At 47.1% G+C, this 18,368-nt stretch overlaps 1 protein-coding gene across 1 annotated transcript; it reads right to left on the bottom strand.

Annotated features, from left to right (window-relative positions):
• Positions 1 to 16,370: 16,370 nt before the first annotated feature.
• On the bottom strand, positions 16,371 to 17,432 carry GPR20 (G protein-coupled receptor 20). Its single transcript, XM_054269737.1, has one exon. The coding sequence runs from the start codon at positions 17,430 to 17,432 to the stop codon at positions 16,371 to 16,373; it is 1,062 nt and encodes a 353-aa protein (XP_054125712.1).
• Between the last annotated feature and the right edge of the window lie 936 nt (positions 17,433 to 18,368).

Below are 18,368 nucleotides of genomic sequence, written 5' to 3'. Positions count from 1 at the left end.
TGGCTGGGACCACCCTCTACTGACCACCCTCTACTGATGAGGTTAACTTGGGTGTTGTCTCCTCAGGGATGGAAGGAGGAGTCTCTCCCACCACATTTCCCTACATGCAAAGGACGGACGCAGAGTTTGAGTCAGATCACAGCACTCTATCTATTGCTCTCTCCTCTTCCCTTCAACCACCATGGCCCCAGACTTGACAGCAACCCCGCAGTCTCAGAGGGACACCTGCTGTACCCAACACCCTTGCCCCATTCATTCTGCTCCTGCTGGCCTATGCCAGCTCCTCTCCCTGGATGGCTGTAGCTGCATTTGCCCTTCTCCCCATGTCTCTCTGCCTTCTCACACTGCAGCTTTGGTATCAACTCAGATCTGAAGGGTTGGGCTCAGCTCACCAGATGGATGGGAGTGGGAAGAGGATTAGGTGGGTCTTGTGTGAGCAAATGCAATGGAGAATAAGTACAGTCAACATTTATGTTGAAATCAGCTAGGATGTAGGTAGCACCCTACAAATACTAGCCAGGTTAGTCCTTCCTGCTGGAGTTTCCAGAGCTTCCACTTCCAGAACCAGGCTAAATTGAAGTGCAGAGAAAGAAACCTGTGATGTGTGCCAGGGCAGTAGCACAGAGCAGTTAGGTGGGAGTTCATCTCTGCAGAGACATCTTTGCATTTTAAATTGACTACCCAAGGGGTGAATTGAAAGACCGTGCATTAAACCAGGACAAAGTGAATGAAACTGCTTAGAAATAAATTTACTTTAGTTCTCACAGTGCAGACATGGAAACTTAATGTGGTCTAAGCAAGACGTCAGTATACTGAGAAAACCATAATATCTACCAGGGTAGGTTAATGTTTTAGGGTAGAGGGTATAGGAAACCCCAGAGCTCTGATGGACAGCAGTGCTGAGGAGGTAATGATGCCATTTCTCCACGTGGATATTTATCCAGATGTAACCACTCACTGCACTTCCTCCATGGAGTCTACATTTCATCTGCAAGGCTGGGGACTCCTCTGCCTCTGAAATAACAGCCTAAGTTGACCCATGGGACACAAATCTGCAGAGAAGAGGGAAGGGGCAGCTTTTGGAGTTGCCTGGCTGCTGCACATAATTCTTTCTGACTGATGCATCGCCTTGTTTTTCTGTATTGACTTGTCACTCAGAAACAGATCAAATCCCCATCCTGGTGAGCTGCCCCCCTCCCTAGGCTGGGTTGTAAAAGAGGCTGCTTATGTCAGATCTGTGCTCTGTTTTGGACTTGTGTGAATTGCTGTGTCACCATTTCGTTGTGGATCTGTTTGGAAACAACTCTGCAGCTGCCTCTCCTTCTCCTGTTTTACTTGGAGCGAAGCAGCCGAGTGTTGTCCTGAACCATTTTGAGTGTTCTTCCTTTGTGGCACTTTGCCTGAGAACGAGATGAGTCACAGGCAGGTTACATGCCCTGTCCTTGTGAGTGTGAATTAGACGGAAAGGCTCCGGGATTACTGGTGATTGTCTCCCTGAGCACCTCACCGAATCACGAATTTCACAGGGCTGGAGGCTGTTGTGGCCACCTGCGGTCGTTTGGGTCCTGCTTTAAGCGGGATGAGCTCTTCTGTTCTGCTCTACCAGCTGGGAGAAAAACCTGTTAGGTCTGCCTGACCTGTCAAATTGTAAGGGGTTCAAATGGATTAGGAAAGGAACGTCAAAAAATGTTCCCAGCATATGGATGCCTCGTGGCTTTGCAGCAAGGCTGTGTCACTGACAGCGCTATGTGCAATGAGAGACGGAAGTGGGAGAAGGGAAATATTGCCTCCCTTGATGCATTTTGAACCATAGAAGTTTCCACTCCTAAGGAAAAACAAGGTGGAATTAATCACTGAGAGTTACAAGCAGGTCCACAGAGTGCAGCACAGTCTCAGGAAATTCAGACTATGCTTGGATCAGAGAAAGCAAGATGTATTTTTTGTTAAAAGCATCCAAATCACTTAGTCAACCAAAGCTGAAAGATGATGTTTGTAAGCAAAGCAAAAGAAGTCTGGGTGAAAAAGATGTATATATATTAAATATATTGTGGTAAAATAAGTATTTCTGTTAAAAGGTAGAACCAATGGAGGATCAAGTGGGAATAAACTGGACACGGACATCTTCAGCTTGAGAAAGAGAATAGTGTTTCTAAGCCTCTGAGACTTTTTGGGAAACCTTTCCAAAGAAAGGCATCAAGCCTCCTTCAGTGTGCAAGAGGTCAAGTTGAGGAAAGAACTGCACAGGGAGTGAGGGTGTGGAATTCATCAATACCATGAGGAAGGCTCTGGAAGGAGATGATCATTGCTGCTCTCAGTTTGTTATGTGCCATTTTGACTGGTTTAATTATTCCCATATTTCAGGGTTTCTGTTAGGAGGAATGCAGAACTTTGCTTCAGGTTCAGTTTATTCCTGGGATTTTTTTCTCCCCTTTACCAGTTAGCATTGGATGGACCCACATCAAATTTAGCTTGAGGCAAGGTTGAGCACTCCGCTTGTGCTTTTAGAAGAAGAAAGAAATGTTTCAAGTGCCCAGCTCATTCTCACACCCAAAAATTGTCCCAGAGTCAGACCTAACGTCAGAGAGGAACTGGGCTGGGTCCTTCCTTCTGTGTAATGCAGAGGGTGGGTGACATCATTTGACATGGATCCATGACCTTGGCAACATACTTGCTGTCTCTTGCCTTTTTGCAATGGCACATCGTACTTGGAGGCTTTTAAGTTCTTTACATTTCAAGCCTTTTCTTCACTGTGAACTGCTGGGGATGCCCATGAAGGGCTGTAGTCGAGCAAGACCCTGAGCAGAGCTTTTGGGAAGCTTTTTCAGACATGCAGTTACTGCCTGGGGACAATGCAAAAGGTGACCATGGTGATCTGTTTTGGAGCTCTGTGCTCCAAGGTAAGCAGTTCCCAGGACTGTGTGTAGTGACTTATGAGAACCTTTTCCTTCTGTAGTGACTTGGTAACGCAAAGGAAATTCCTAATGCAGGCATTACCTAACCAGGAGCACTTTGTGTGTCAGGGTGGAAGGGATAAGTCATAGCGTTTTTCCCCCTCTGATTTGCTAGCAACTCAAGAAGATGACAAATGAAACAGTTTCAGACAGGAAACTGTCAGAGTCTAGTGCAGTGTGTAACTGTGCAGGTTTGTATTGGAGATGAAAAAGTATTCCCATACATGCTTCAGTGATGTGACTGACCCAGAGCATGTCTCAGTCATGGATCCAGCAGTGCACCCATGCTGGATAACCACAGTTCTCATGGAGGCCTGGGCTTGGACCAGTTGTCCTGGAGTGGATGTGTTCTACACCATGACAGCAGCTCTGGCCAGGTGATTCTGGGACACTGAACATGGCTCAGCAAACAAGTCAAGACAAAGATAGTGACCTCCTCATGTGGCTACAGGATGAAAGGGGTCATTTAAACGGAACCAGAGCTTCATCAAATACAGATGAAGGATTTGTAGTGGGAAAGGTTATCCCAGGGCTATCCCATGGCATTTACACAAGCATGTGTGAAAGTAAGAACAGGGCAGCCCTTCTTGTGCAGTCACTATACAGGAGAAGGGCCTGTAGCAGGCTGACATCCCTTCCAGTGCTTGGTTAAAGAAGTTACCCCTACACAGCATCACCCAAAGCCAACTCCTAGCTGTGACCATGCCCAGGGATAATTCCCAGCCCTGACCATGTTCCATGCCTGACAGCTGCTGGTTTTGGGAGCATGTAGGCTGTTCAATGCTCAGAGAGCTGAGTGATGGGGCCACAGCTCAGCTGTGTTATGTGTGGGGATGGGCAAAGAGAGGACAATGTCCTCTTTCCTGCGTCACAGGCTGAGGGAAGTACGAGTTGCCCAGCACATCTGTGGGCTTCCTTTATTGCTGAAGCTGTGCTTCTTACTATGGCCATGGTCACAGTGGTTTTTGCCTTGGCTACAGCTGTCAATATCTGGTCTGGGTCCTGACTGCAGGCAGCTGGAGGAGTGTCCAGAGAGCTCAAACACTCTGGGTCTGGTCATCAAGGGGACAGAGTTGGGGCCCTGCCTTTTGGGGGAAGAAGTCTGAGCATTCCACCAAGGGATGGAGCAGGGGTCCAGCCCCTGAGGAGATGAGGTCTGAGCTCCACTGCAGGGCAGGGTGCTCCTGCCTCTTAGGGGACACAGCACTCCATGGAGGGTCTGCAGGTTCTGGCTTTGAGGGGTCAAGGACTGAGCCCCACCACAGAGGTTCTGCTTCATGTGTGCCTTGGGCTCTGCTGCAGGGCAGGGGTATCCTGTCTCTGAGGGGACATGATCTGAGTCCTCCCCAGCCAAGGGACAGAGTGAGAGTTCTGCCTTAGAGGAGGCAGAACTCAGGGTAGTCAGAGCCCCTGCTGCAGGGAAGAGGAGTCCTGCACTGAGGGGATGGGCGTCCGATCACTGAGGGGACGAGGTCTGAGCCCCACCACTGAGGGAATGAGGCTCCGGTCACTGAGGGGACGCTATGCCCCGCGTCAAAGGACCGGGGGTCCTACTAGAGAGGGGACAGGATAGAGGAGATGCTGTCTCTGGAGGACGAGGTCTGAGCCCGCCCTGGAGGGGCCGCGGTCCCGTCCCTGAGGGGCCGCTGCTCTCCCGCCTCGGCCTCTCCCTCAGCGCCATCTCGCGGCGGCTGCGCTGCCCGTCCCGCTCCTCTCCCCTCGGCCCGGCCGGGCCCCGGGAACCAGCGCCGGGCTCCGGCTGGGGCTGGAGCTGGGGCTGGGGCTAAGGAGAACGAGGAGCAGGCACGGCCCTGCCCCTGTGGGGAATCTGCTGAGGGGCCGGTCCCGCTCCGCTCCCCTCGGCCCGGCCGGGCCCCGGGAACCAGGGCCGGGCTCCGGCCGGGGCTGCGGCGGGGGAGAGCGAGGAGCGGGCACGGCCCAGCCCATGTCGGGGACCTGTTGAGGGGCCCCAGGGGGGATGTGCCCTGCAGCTCCCCCTCCGTGACAAGGCTGAGCATCAACCCCGTTCCACTGCTGTGCCCGAAGGATGCTTTGTCTAACACCAGGCTGCCCCAAGCCCTGTCCAGCCTGGCCTGGAACACTTCCACGGATGGGGCAGCCAGAGATTCTCTGGGCAATCTATGCCAGGGCCTCCCGACCCTCTGTCTTTGCCTAAATGCAGCTCTGGCGACCATTTCCAGCCATGCCAGAGGTCCTGAAGCAGGGACTGCCCTGGGGTAGTGGTGACTTACCCTCGGGTATTTGGGGACAAGCTCTGAGTGGGACAAGAAACCACAGAATCATAGAATCATTTAGGTGGAAAAAGACCTTTAAGATCATTAAGTTCAGCCATTAACCCAGCACTGCCAAGTCCCCCATTAAACCATGTACCTAAGTGCCACATTTACATGTCTTTTAAGTGCCTCCAAGTTTGTGAATCCTTCGTTTTCCCGGGCAGTTTGTTCCAAAGCTTTGCCATCCTTTTCATGAAGACATTTTTCCGAATAGCCAACCTAAACCTATGCTGGCACAACTTGAGTCCATTTCTTCTTGTTCAGTCTCTGGTTACTTGGGAGAAGATGTTGACCCCTACCTGGCTACAACCTTCTTGTTGTAGTGAGTGATAAGGTCCCTCTGAATCTCCTTTTCTCCAGGCTGAGCCCCACAGCTCCCATAGCCACTCCTCACAGGACTTGTGCTCCAGCTCCTTCCTCAGCTCCATTGCCCTTCTTTGGACTTACTCCAGTGCCTAAATGTCTTTCATGTCATTAGGGGCACAAAACTGAGCACAGAATTTGGGGTACAGTCTCCCCAGTGCTTACTGTCCAGGCCCATGAGCAAACAATGCTGTCTGTTGTCAGCAGTGAGCTGGGGACCCTACCAGGGATTTCTGCAGGGTCCAGCACACCAAGGTGTGCATGAGGAAACACCCAGGGCTCCCTGAGCTCTTGTAGTGAGGGAAACTGAACCCAAACTGCATTAGTTAACAGAGTGATTAATATTCTGAGGTTGAAGGAGATACTTAAATGAGCTGTAAAGATGCATCACTGCAGCAGGAATACGACATGGAAGCCATGAAATATAAGATTTTGGCAGCTGATCTGAAGGGAAGATTCATGATCTAAAGGAATAGTTTGAGTTTTTCCGTCCTGACAGCAAAATAGGATTTTGACCATAATTTTCTGGACCACTGGGAGCTCTGGGGATTCTGGGCTGTGTTCAGCAGAGGGCAGTGGTTGGTTTGGTCACTGCTTGGCTGGCAGTGTCAGGCCTCTTAAAACACTGCCATGCTCTTTGCTGAAATCATTCTGCTGCAGAATATCCCAAAAAGCTGTAGAAAATGATGGTGCAAGCAAATCCTCCCTGCCTTGCATCAGTGTAATGCAGAGGTAATGGTGGGTCACTGAAGCCTCTTGGGGAAATTCAGCAAACTTCCCTCTTCCCATCCTGTGTGAGTTTACAAATATAGACTTTCCAAGGAAAAAGATAATGATTCCCCGACCTTGTTTAGATCTTCAGATTTACTGCTGTTTTTTGAGAAGTTTGGCATTTTGTTATCCACAAGTACTTAATGAAAATAAATAAAAAGAAAGCTTAAACCTGTTGTATGTGTTTATAAAATTTCCCTAAACAGTAATTGTAACCAGTAATGCTCATATGAGTGAAGGATACAAGACAGTGTCTTGTCATTGGGGCATCCTGTTCCTGTGGGAAGGGAAGAGATGTGGAAAAAAAGAGAGATTCCTTCAACACAGGGATTCCAGCCACCTGGACCAAGCAATGGGTCCTAAGTGGTCCTGGGAGAGTTACTTAAAAACAGCAAAATTGCTCTGGAGGTGCTCCAGAAAGCCAGGGAAGGGGGACAACTCCTGTGATGGTTTCCCTGTGGATGCTGGCATGGCAGATGCTGCTGTGGGAGGGAAGCCAAGGCTGGGGATTCCTGGCCAGTTGCTGTGTCCAGGGCTGGTGGCAGCTGACCTGACATTGAATTTATTGGGGCAGAGCAGCCTTGCGGTTGCTGGAGCAGCCCAGTTTTAGGATTCCACCTCTGTGCAGGAAGAGTTGGGTTCCTGGATGCACTGGTGTGAGTGAGGATGGGTGAGAAGAGAGGGGGAATGACTGTAACGGGAATAAGTGCAGAGCAGAGCTTGTGAGGAATTGGACACTGGAAGCACTGGAAGTGAAGTTCAAAAATTAAATCAAGCACTTGGTCATGATTTGCCGGCCCACCTGGAGCCTTTTATCCCTCTGTGTGCCTGCCATAGTCCTGTGCCCTACCCCACACAGGTGTATGGGGGTTTTAAAACTGAAACCTAGGTCAAAATCTCATTCAGGAAAAATTAACTGTACATGTTAATCAAAATCAATATATTCTATAGGTTCCATACAGAAAGGGGTGTGAAAACATTGAAAGATGAAAGGACCTGGGCCAAATGGAGCATCTACAATACCCAGGACAGTTGTAACACCAATTCTGCCTGGTGCTGAGCAGCCTCTGGTCCTGCTGCAGGCAAAAGGGATGGGAGCTCACAGCATGAAGCCCAAGGCTAAAAAGAACTGATGAGACATTTACACCTGTGTCCCAGCAGCTTTATCTTTTCTCCAGTTGCTGAGGAAAACCCTAAGACAGGCTGTTTCCTGTGATTTTATGCACTGACAGCTGGACAAAGAGGATCCCCTGGAGAGCTGTTAGAACATATTAATCTGTGAAAGATTTTTGCTGATGGCAGGGAAAAAATTGTACCTTGCCATGTAGGGAAAGAAATTTTGTCCTTGAGGGGAACTGGAGGGAGAATGAAGGGCTCTCCTTCCTCACTGAGGTTGTTAAAAAGCTCCCTCCCCCACAAAAGTTATCTTGTGATTTTGATCTGCTCATGTCATCTGCTGGTGCCCATGCTGCTGTCTGCTCTCCCACCACAAACATTCCTGGCAAGGAGGAAACTCCCCAGACCCCTTAGGGGCACCCTTTATGTGGTGTAGATAAACTCCTGACATGTTCCACTAGAACCTGAATGCAGACACTGTGCCTCAATTTCCTTCTTGCCTTCACCCCACACCTCCTCACTGTACCTGTGTCCTGCCTCTCATTTCTCTGGTCTCTTTGTGCCTTCATGGTGAATTCATTCATATCTGTGAATCCTCTCCCCAGTCACATTTAGGCATTTCTTTCTCTCACCACAGGCACACTCAAGCATGTTGTTGCACAAACTTTTCCCTTTGGATTTATAGTACGTTTTCCCCCTGATTTTTAGGTGTTTCCATTTGCAGGTGTTCAGCCACGTGCTGGGGTCCTTGGGCAGGAGATATTGCAAAGTCCCCAACTGCACAATGCCACTTAACTGCAGGTGAGAAGGGCTTCCAGAAATAGGCCAGAACAGACACCAGACACTCCTCTGAAATCCTCCATGGCTGCAAGTGAGTGCTGGGTTGGGATCTGGGCGATGTCTTATCTGCATCACATAGCAGAATTTGAGGGTATATTAAACAACCTGCAGGCTACTACTACCTACCACAGAGCAGAGGACTTCCCTGCCCGCAGCTGCCTCTGCCAGCTCCTTGCCCTGTTTGTCCACACACACTCCATATTTGCCACCCTTACCTGCACAGCTGTATTCTGTGCAGGTGTCCTACCCTCCTCTGTGCATCCCTTCCTTGGGATTCTGCTGCTGCCTTGCTCAGCATTGCTGACAAATAACCCTGCAGGATGCTCATGGCAGAACCAATTGATTTTTCTTGCCTCCCAGCATCTTGCAGCACAGACAGCTGTGCTATTGTTCATGAGAGTTAAGTTACAAATGGCACATCCACATCCCTTGCAGTGGCAGCTGCTGCTGTTGGTATTAGACATGGCAGCTGTACAGAAAACATACAGAGAACACCCTCCCACCCATTCCTCCAATTCATGTGGGCTTGGGAGGGCTTCACATGTGGCTGCCCAGTGCAGAGTATGTGGGCTTTGCTGAACAGGTCTAGACACATAGCATGGTGGCTGAAAGGAAGCAAAAAATGTTTAGGATGCTCTTTGAGGCTGGATCTGGAACTCTGGGTGGTGGGTATGGAAGAACCGTGCTCCTGTGTCCCAGAACATCAACTGTGTTCCTCGGTTCATTTGTACCATTCCACTTCTGCCCCAGTGTGAAGAAGGGGTTTAACCTATTTTAAATCAACTGGTGGATTAACTCCCCTCTGTTCCCCATTCCCATCATTCTCTCATGCCACAACCTGGAAAAGGCAGCTGAAACATCTGAAGAAGCTCAGCAAATAACCACCAGAAAGACTGACCCTGCAAACACATCTCATAGCAAGAGACAGAGTAATTTAATTTTTTTTGGAATGCAGGAATAGAGGGTTGTTTACAAATACCTTTGCTGGGGAAAAAAGGTCTGGCATCTCAGGGTGTAGTTATCTGTTAGACAAAGAGCAAATATCTGTGGCTTTGGAATGTAACACTGCAAAGACAAAGAAGGAGATGTATCTTCTCTAAATCCCAGAGAAATTAGAGCAGAACTGGAGGCTTTCTGAAAAAGGGGCTCCAGTTTAAATGGGTGGATGCTGGGATGACTGGGAAAGACTTTGTCACCTCCATTAGGCAATCAGTCACCTTGGAAAGAAGTCCTGCTGGTTTTCAAGTCCTTCCAGCCTTGAGAAACAGGAGGGTCGTATTGTGTTTAAATATTCCATGGGTTAATACATCCTGCAGTGACTTACTGAAACCTCTGCAGGTCAGGTACAGTACTAGCAGTAGCAGAACTGTTGGGATTGTATGGATAAACCATCCAATCATTTGCTTTAATTATGACAATACAAATCTGCTTGCTTTACGCAGTGTTTGTCGTAAGATGAATCATGGTTACCAAAATTATCGTGTAGACAATTCTGTGTATAATAGCAGGCCAAGAGGTTAGAAGAGGAAGGGTTTCCGGGTTGGGTAGGAGGCACAAAGTAAAGCTACCAGATAAACAAGCCATAACTTCTGTCAAAAACCTATCAACAGATTCCCACCACATGCTCTGCAAATGGGCAGCTGTACAGAGGAGTCCGTCTGAACCGGCGTCTTGAGCACACCGTGTTTTCCAAGCAATGTGGGCAGGGTGGCATTTCCAGCTCTAAATACTATCAATCAAGGAGGCCTTCCCTGGGAAGACAGGATTTGGGTAGTCTCCAAGCTATCCAAAGCATCAAGGGGTTGGATACTGGGCTTTGGTCTAAGCTCCTGTCTAATGAACTTCAGGAATTAATTTAGAAGGATCCTTCTCTGGAGAGATGCTGACTGTGGGTTCAAAGGACGGATGAGCCAACAGCTGGGCTCTGGCCCAAGGCTGTCATGCCATGCCCTACTCCCATGTGGACTTCCCCTAGGCAAGTCTCTTGGGAGAATCTGTTTAACTGATCTGCAGCAATTCCCATTTTTCTCCATCTGTAGAGACAAACAAGCACTTCTAGCCCTTTTTTAGAGTCCTCTTTTGGAGGAGATGGAAGCAAAACTGCTCTAAACAAAACCTTCACCACTATTTTGCTCCTGGGTACTTGAACCCCCTAGAGGGAAATTTGTTTGGTTGCTTTAAGGTCATGTTACTGAGATCATATTAAGGTCTACTGAGGGATCAAAGAGAAGCCAAGGGGTATCCTGCAAGACCTTCAAGACATTCCCAAGAGTTCAGACTAGTCCTTGCTCTTTGGTTTTTCCTACTGAGAAGATCATAGGTGATGTGCTTGGAGGAGATATGTTTGGATCAGAGTTCTCAGCACATGGTGTGTGACTCTGTGCCAGGCCAGGAGTTGGGTTCAATGATCCATGTGGGTCACTTCCAACTCAGGATATTTTATGATTCCATTACCTTCTCATTGGGATGGCAGAAGCTCCTCTCTGTGAGCTTTCCCTGAGATTGCTGTGAGGTGAGCAAGGACTTTCTCCTACATATAAACTCGGCTTTATTTCATCTGACAGGCTCTTTCTTGTTGCATAGCAGCTGGAAAGAAGAATCTCAGTCCTGAGCTGGGCTGTTAGCTCTGCATATAGCCATGAAGGGAAAGCAAAATCCCTTGTGCTAGAACTCAGACCCATACCTCCATAGCTAAATTAATCTGGTCTCTGACACACTCTTGACAAGAATCATGAAGAAGGAGAGTTTCAGGAACTAAGACCTTGATATCCTGCCAGCATTGGCTGCTTAGAAGAACACTTAGAGAAACTCACATCTCTGCCAGGGAAGTTTGGGTGCTTTTTGATGCATTTGAAGAAGAAGGAATCAGAAAGATGGGAAGTGTGTTAGTCATCATCCTATGACATATTTGAAAGGTATGTAGATGTGACACTTAGGGACATAGTGGTGGCCTTGACATAGCTGAGAGAAGGGTTAGACTTGATGATCTTATACATCCTTTCCAACCTTATACATCCTTTCCAAATGATCCTACAATTCTATGGCTGCAGTGGATATTCTCCCTGGCATCCCCATTAAGCTCCAATAGCCAAACAGGGCCCACCACAAAGCACTGAAATATTACAGTGAAGTGATTGATTATTTCTTGTGTTAGGAGACATGCTGCAATCCCAGTCTGCCCTGCCTGGGATGCCCTGCAGAGCATGGGATGTGTGCTGTGATGTGACATTTCAGGTGGCACCACCTATCATAAACCTCACTCAGAACTTCCCATGACAGTCCTGCTCGTCATGTAGCCAGCATTTACAATGGATGCTGATACGAGTCCAGGAGCTCCCACACCACACCAGAGCCCCTCCTGCATCCCCAGCACCCACTTCCCAAGAGTATAGGAATAAAGACCCTCTTCCTCTTTCTCAGCACACTGGAGGCCTTCCTGTTTTCTGCTGCACGACCACAAAAGCTCAGACAAATGTGGGGAGATCACACTTGTCCCTTTCCTGGGCCTCACCATGGGAAGGCGGTAAAGTGCCCTGCTTTAAAAGCTTTTTCTTCCTAAAATGGGAGTCTTCCAGCTCTGATCCAAGCACTGGCACCTTCCCCAGAGCTCCTGTGTTGGGACTAATTGTGTCCAGAAGGGGAAAAGCAAGCCAGCCCACATTTGTTTTCCTAAGTCATCCTTTGGAAGGTATCATGTCCCTGCATTCCCTGTCTGTTTTCCCTTGTCCTACTTTCCTCATCTTTGTTCTTACTAGCCCTGCTCTTCATGGAATGCAACTTGTTGTTTAATCTGTTGGGTCCCTCTCCTTTCCTTCCTCCTTTATTTCTTCGTGGCTTGGGTTCCTCTGCAGTGTCTTCCTCATCTTCCTCTGTCCCAGAATAGCTGTGAAGATCAGACCTGTCTTCTCCCAAATCCTTGCCCAGAGCCACTCCTGCCCTTACACCTGGAAGACAGGTACAGAAGAGCAGAGTGACCTGTGCTCATATTCCTAACATGGCAATTCCATTTTCCTCAGCCTTTCTGCCCACAGAGCCCACACCTGCTAGCAGTGCTTAGTAATGTTGATTAGCCTGAATAATGAGACTCTTGTGCATATCTCAAAGAGACCAAACCCCAGAGGGACAAGGAAGGAAGAAATTGCCCTCGCACGTGGCTGTGTTGTTTCCTCTTGGCAGTTACCAAGAGGTTGTGGAGGGAGGGCAGAGCTTGCTCAGAGCCCAGGAGGAAGTTAGGCTGGCAGATAACCCCATGTGTGGCGTCAGGGGCTCATTTTCTGGTGCAGAATTCGAGATCTTCAGCTTCTCTGGGCCCTGATATGTTTGCAGAATGACTGAGGGTTGGCTGTTGTACAGCTTTGCCTTGCTACAGGTTTCTGGGCTGTAACAGGAAAAACCTCGTAGAGATAGAAGTGCTTTGAATCATGGGCTGTGCTGGATACAATGCAGGTGAGACACACAACAAGGAGAGAAGGATACTCAATCATTTCTGGATACCCTTCCCCTAGCATGTCAACAGACTGCAGATATCTGTGTGCTGTGACTCAGGCTCTTGGTCAGAGATTTTGTGTCCCAGGAATGACCGAGATTCCCAAGAAATACGTGAGACATTTTTCACCATCTTTCTTTGCTGGCCTCTGGGCAGCTGGTAGAAGAGGATATTTCTAATTCGCTTTATAGGATTTTAGATGCACAAGAGAAGCACAGCACATCAAAGAGGAATGAATGCTGTAATTCCCTGAAAGGTCGGGGCTTTTTACAGAGCTCTTTATTGCTGTTAAGCTCTTTAGGGAACACATTCTGTCTACCACAGACTCACTGGTGGTAGTTTGACGTGCAATGCCCATCCACCCTGATTACTGTTTCAGCCTCTAGGGAATGATCCAGATCCTCAAAGACTGCTAAGTACTGGATTGAATCTGAAATCATCGAGAATTTGGCATTTCAATCTTTAAATACTCTGCATAAAGGGCTGCCCTGCAAAAGCTGACTTGTGTGTGTGTGCTTTACCTTGGCAGTCTCTGCATTTATTCAGTGATGCGTGGAATCACACACATTGTCCTTGGAAGTGTCCATATTTTGTCATGTCTGGCTGTTCTCATTAGAGAAAGGGCAGGCTGGAGTAGGAACAGGACAATTCTAATCCCTTTTGGTGATTAATAAGAGGCAACCCAAGGAGATACCCTGAGCGGAGGGACGGTGCAGATCAGGGGGTGAGAGACCTTGCCCCAGTCTCCAGAAACACAGATGGATGCTTCAGCAGCAATAGGAACTGGCAGGTGGAAGGTGCCCCCCAAAACTGTGCCATCCATTTGGGGAAATATTTAGGAAATATAATAGAAATATAATGATAGCTGTGTTTTTGGTTCTGGTTTTCAACTTTGTGCCTTGAGGACAAATGGGTGATTTTAAATAGGGAAGAAGTTTAGCAAGTACTGCATCCTGAGAAAAAGCAAGATGTTAAACAGTATAGATTAAATAGAAAGCTCAAAAAGTCACAAAAAATATGTTAGTTTGTGAAAAAATTGATCTCTTTCCAATTTTCAGAGACTGTGTCTTTGATAAGGAACCAGACCCTGTTTTGGAGCTGCTATAAAATGAAGAAGAACTGCTGAAAGCTCTGGATAAGGCAATAGGTATTAAAAATAAAGAGAATTATCCAGTCTCAGGAGGCTTTTATGGGAAGTGAATAATACACTGACAGTAAGGAGAATTCAGACTACCACAAGTGAAGTTTACAGCAGACAGACAGAGCTTTGACTGAGACATTGTTTAGGAGCTTAAAAAAAAATCTAAGCAAATCATCTTAGAGATTTTATACTGACATCAAATGAACAACTGAACTGAGAAAGATGTTAAGACATTTCTGTAAATGGCAAAAATACTGTTGATAGCAAGAGAATGGGAGGTGTGAATCTGTGGGTTGTTGGAACAAAGAAGCTAAAATAAGCTATGCACAGGGCCTGCACATTTTCTACTGTTTCTCTGAGTAGCCTTGGCAAAACAGTGCTGTATGTATGTGGCACACATTTTCATTACAAGCATCTTGGGAGGCATGGAAAGATCTGACCATGTGTGGTGGGTTGGTAGGCCTGAGTTTTCGGGAGTTTGCAGGAAAGTGCAGATCTCTGAGGCCAAAAATTGCTTTTTCCAACAGAGGGACTGGTGGAAAATGGTGTCAGAAATGTGAAATGGTCAGCCTGGCTGAGAAGTCCCAGCCTGATCCATGTGTGCTGATGCATCATTTGACAGATGTTGGCTGTGAGGTGCCTGTATCAGTGATTTACAGGAATAAGGAAATAGATGAGGCAGAAGGAAGCCATGGTACAACTGGGCCTTGGGAAGTGAAACCATGAGCAGAGCAACAGTCTTACCTCCCAAGGGATTGTGCCATAGTGTTGGTGGCTCTCATCACCACCCCTGGAGGGAAAATCCTCTTCAGAGGAATAGAGGTCCCAGCAGAAGGGCACTGACTCAGCTGCATTGCTTGGGGATTACAGACTCCACTGGAACAGGTACTGGAACACCCAGTTCCCTGTATTGCAGTGATATTGATGGTTCAAGTTTTATACCCATTGGGTTGGTCAGGGAAATGGGTTAGGTTAAACAAATAGGTGTTGCAAGAAGCAAACTCCTGCAAACCCTGTTGCAAGAGGCAGTTTGAGGCATTGTTTATATTGTGTTTCTGTGGGATGGAGATGGCTGTACCACGGTCAGATCTCAGGGAAGCAGAGTACTACTCCAGGATACTCTAGCTTGGACCAATGCCTGCTCTTCTGACAGGTAACACCAGTGAGTGCTAGGAAAAGCTGATCACTAGACTTGATGAGTTCATAATAGCCCTCCAGATGGAGTGGCCATAGATGTGGGTGAGGAAATGTGCAGCAACAACAGCAGTTATTGCTGTTCATGCCACAGATTTTGCAGTTTTCCTAGGATAATTTTTTTTTTTTTGCATTTGCATTGTTTCATTGATATAATGTCATCAAAAACATTTCCCCACCACAGGGGCTAGAATTTTGCAGCATCCTTAGCCTCTTTAGGCTTTTAGGAGACTTTAAACATGGTTCTTTAAAACATCCTAGTGAGTTTGTCCTGGGGTGAATGATTTCAGCATAGATGCCTGAGATGCATTCTTTTTCTGTGCTTGGAAGTATTGACTTTTGAGTGACTGAGTGGATGGACTGCTGGGGGAATTAGGACATCAAGCCCTGATGTTACAACATGCCAGGAAGAAAAACCAAACCAGAGTGGTATAGCATCATAGTCTGGTTCTGGTTTTCATCTTGGCTGTTCCTCAGGGAGACAGAGCAGAACAGCAGAGTTTGCTGGGATTCATTTTCATTTTCACAGATTTTTGTGTACTCATCTGCAATTCAGGGGATTTAGTGATCCAAATACAGGTGGAACATACCCTTAACCTCTCCCCAGCACAGACAATGTGTATGAAAATATATACATTGACATGTATTTTTTCTTATAGCCAAGAGATTTCACTGCTTGACTTAATCTCTTCCCTGAGAAGGTTCAGACTTTTTCAGGAATGAATGAGTTGTCACTAGTGACATGTGGGCTAGAATACTTCTTTCCCATTTCATTGGCATCTAAAGTCTTTGTTGTGGATAGCTCTGGAAACATCCTTCTTGTCCTTTATTCTTAAGTATATAGGCACAAAATCTTTCATTACAAACCACAGCTATCCTGCTTTCTAAGCCATCCTAGAAGTGTTGCATTATGATGACAAACACACAAAGAAAACCACAGTAAAGAGTTTGTTGCTAGCAAAATGTCTGTATTAAAATACAAAGAAAACTTCCCTGCTGGGAACAGTAATTATGGACTCTTTTGTATGATACTAACAGCATTGTAGGTTCCATTTCCAAACAGACCACAATGTTCTTGAGGAATAAATTCCACCACTATCAGTCTGAACCTCAGCCTAAAACACAAAGAGTTCAAAAACTATAGTACTGCGCATCCTGTCAATATTCCAGCATCATGGCACTGGCTTACTTCAACGTGTCCCATCACATGTGGGTTATATCTGAACACTGCTTGGTGATGGCAAGCTCAGAGGACTTCCTATTGTGTTTGAGAAGGCGATGTTTGCATTGGAGCCCTTGGAGTTCTTGTTCATACCCAGGATGTCTGCATTAGTTTGCTCTGGTTCGGCTTTCCTGAAGATGTTTTTCATGGTTGACTGGAAGTTATTGGTGACAAAGCAATAGACAATGGGGTCCATGCAGCTATTGAGGCTGCTCAGAGTCACTGTCACGTGGTAGACGAGGAGGCTGACGTTGTGGGGCATGTCTGGGTTGATGGAGATTGCGACCTGTAGCACGTGGAAAGGAGTGAAGCAGATCATGAAGATGATGAGGACGGTGATAAGGAGCTGCACAGCCCTCATTCTCCTCTCCCTACTCTGGTGCATGAGACTGGGCTTGGACAGGGCACACATAATCCTGGTGGTGAAGAAGATGATTATGATGAGGGGGAAGAAGTACTCGCAGACCATCAGGACCAGGATCTTGGAGAGGCAGCACTCAGCAAACCGTATCGCCATGGTCAGGATGGAGAATGTCACCACGGTGGCAAAGATCCAAATGAAGATGCAGATCCCCTTGGCACAGGTGGGGTTCCTCCATTTACGTGAGGCTTCCACCTGCACTATTGCCAGGTAGCGGTCAACGCAGATGCACGTCAGGAAGAGGATGCTGCAGTACATGTTGACAAAGTAGCCAAAGATGTGAACCAAGGAACAATTCTTGCAATCCCCTGAACTGTAGAACATGATGATCCGGACAGGCAAGGAAAAGCCCACCAGGAGATCAGTCACGATCAAGTTGATGGTGTAAATAACAGAGGTGGTTTTTGTCTTGGTACGGAAGCAGAAGACATACAGCGCCAAGCTGTTCAGCACAACACCCACCAGGAAAATGATGGCATTGACTACCATCAGGACAATCCACAGGTTATAAAAATCTGTGAACAGTTGTTTGTCTGAGTTGAGGAACTTGGAGAACAAGTTGATGTTGTAGTTAGGTTCCTCGGTGGAGTTGATAGAGTCAAGGGGTGGCATTTGGGTGGAGGAGGTCGGCATGGTCACTGACTTCCAGCAATCTGGAAGAAAAGAAATGGAGGTATAGTGATAAATATGTCAGCATTCCTTAGGGCTCAAAAATCTTGTCACCTAAAAACATTTTAACCAACATATTTGCACATCCTGAGTAGATCCTCATCTACCAATATGGGATTACCAATAATTGCAAGGAAATACCTGGGCTTATAATTAGTGCCTTGCAGTGGTTCCAGATGCATGTTTTAGGGAAGAGATACACACTCCACTTCAAGTTTCTCTTCCTCTTCCTTGTACAAAATGATTTTAAGGCCAGAAGACCTTTGCAAAACCATAACCCCAGCATTTGATTCCTAAAATATCATTTCCCTTGCCTTGGGCAGGTGATCCCATTAGAGAGTTACATGCAGCAGTGTTTTCAGGAGCTGTAAGATTTCTCTGAAATCAAAGAAAGGCTGAATTGTCTGAGAAAGCAGAAGCAGGTTGTGTGGCATCTTCTACAGATCTGTGTTCACAGCAACAGCAGCCAGAAGATTTCAAGCTAAGGGTGTAAGCCACTGGTCCTGCCAGGATTTGACAGTTTAATTTGCAAATCATTCCTGACTTATACACTATTTTAAACTGATTTGTATATTAAAAGATAAAAAAAAAAGACCCAATATATACAGAGACTTGGCTGGTTTCAATAAAAATAAATGGTTGAAAAATGTCTGGAATATCTCAAAGTGGCTGGGCAGGGCTTTGAGGTTAAAAAAATCAGCTTGGATCAGCAGAGAATGATGCTGAAAGAGTTGATTTATGAGGGTTTGAAATCCCTGCTAATGAGCCAAATGCAGAAGGACTGGGAGACAAGGAGCTGCAAACACATCTTCCAGTGCTCACAGAACTGCAGTGTGCCTGGGCTGGGTGTCTCAGTGTGGAAGTCTGGAATTGCTGAGGGAGTCAGGATGTCCATCCAGT

This window comes from Melozone crissalis, unplaced genomic scaffold (genome assembly GCF_028551555.1).
Source record: "Melozone crissalis strain CALT ecotype California unplaced genomic scaffold, PUWL_Pcris_2 ptg000002l_1, whole genome shotgun sequence".
Lineage (NCBI taxonomy): Eukaryota > Metazoa > Chordata > Aves > Passeriformes > Passerellidae > Melozone > Melozone crissalis.
Note: the sequence above shows the minus strand (reverse complement) of the source record. Positions and strands in the feature narration are given on the sequence as shown.

Bases quoted from the DNA above. Each gene is read 5' to 3' on its own strand.
- GPR20 (XM_054269737.1), bottom strand. From the start codon at position 17,432: ATGCCGACCTCCTCCACCCAAATGCCACCCCTTGACTCTATCAACTCC.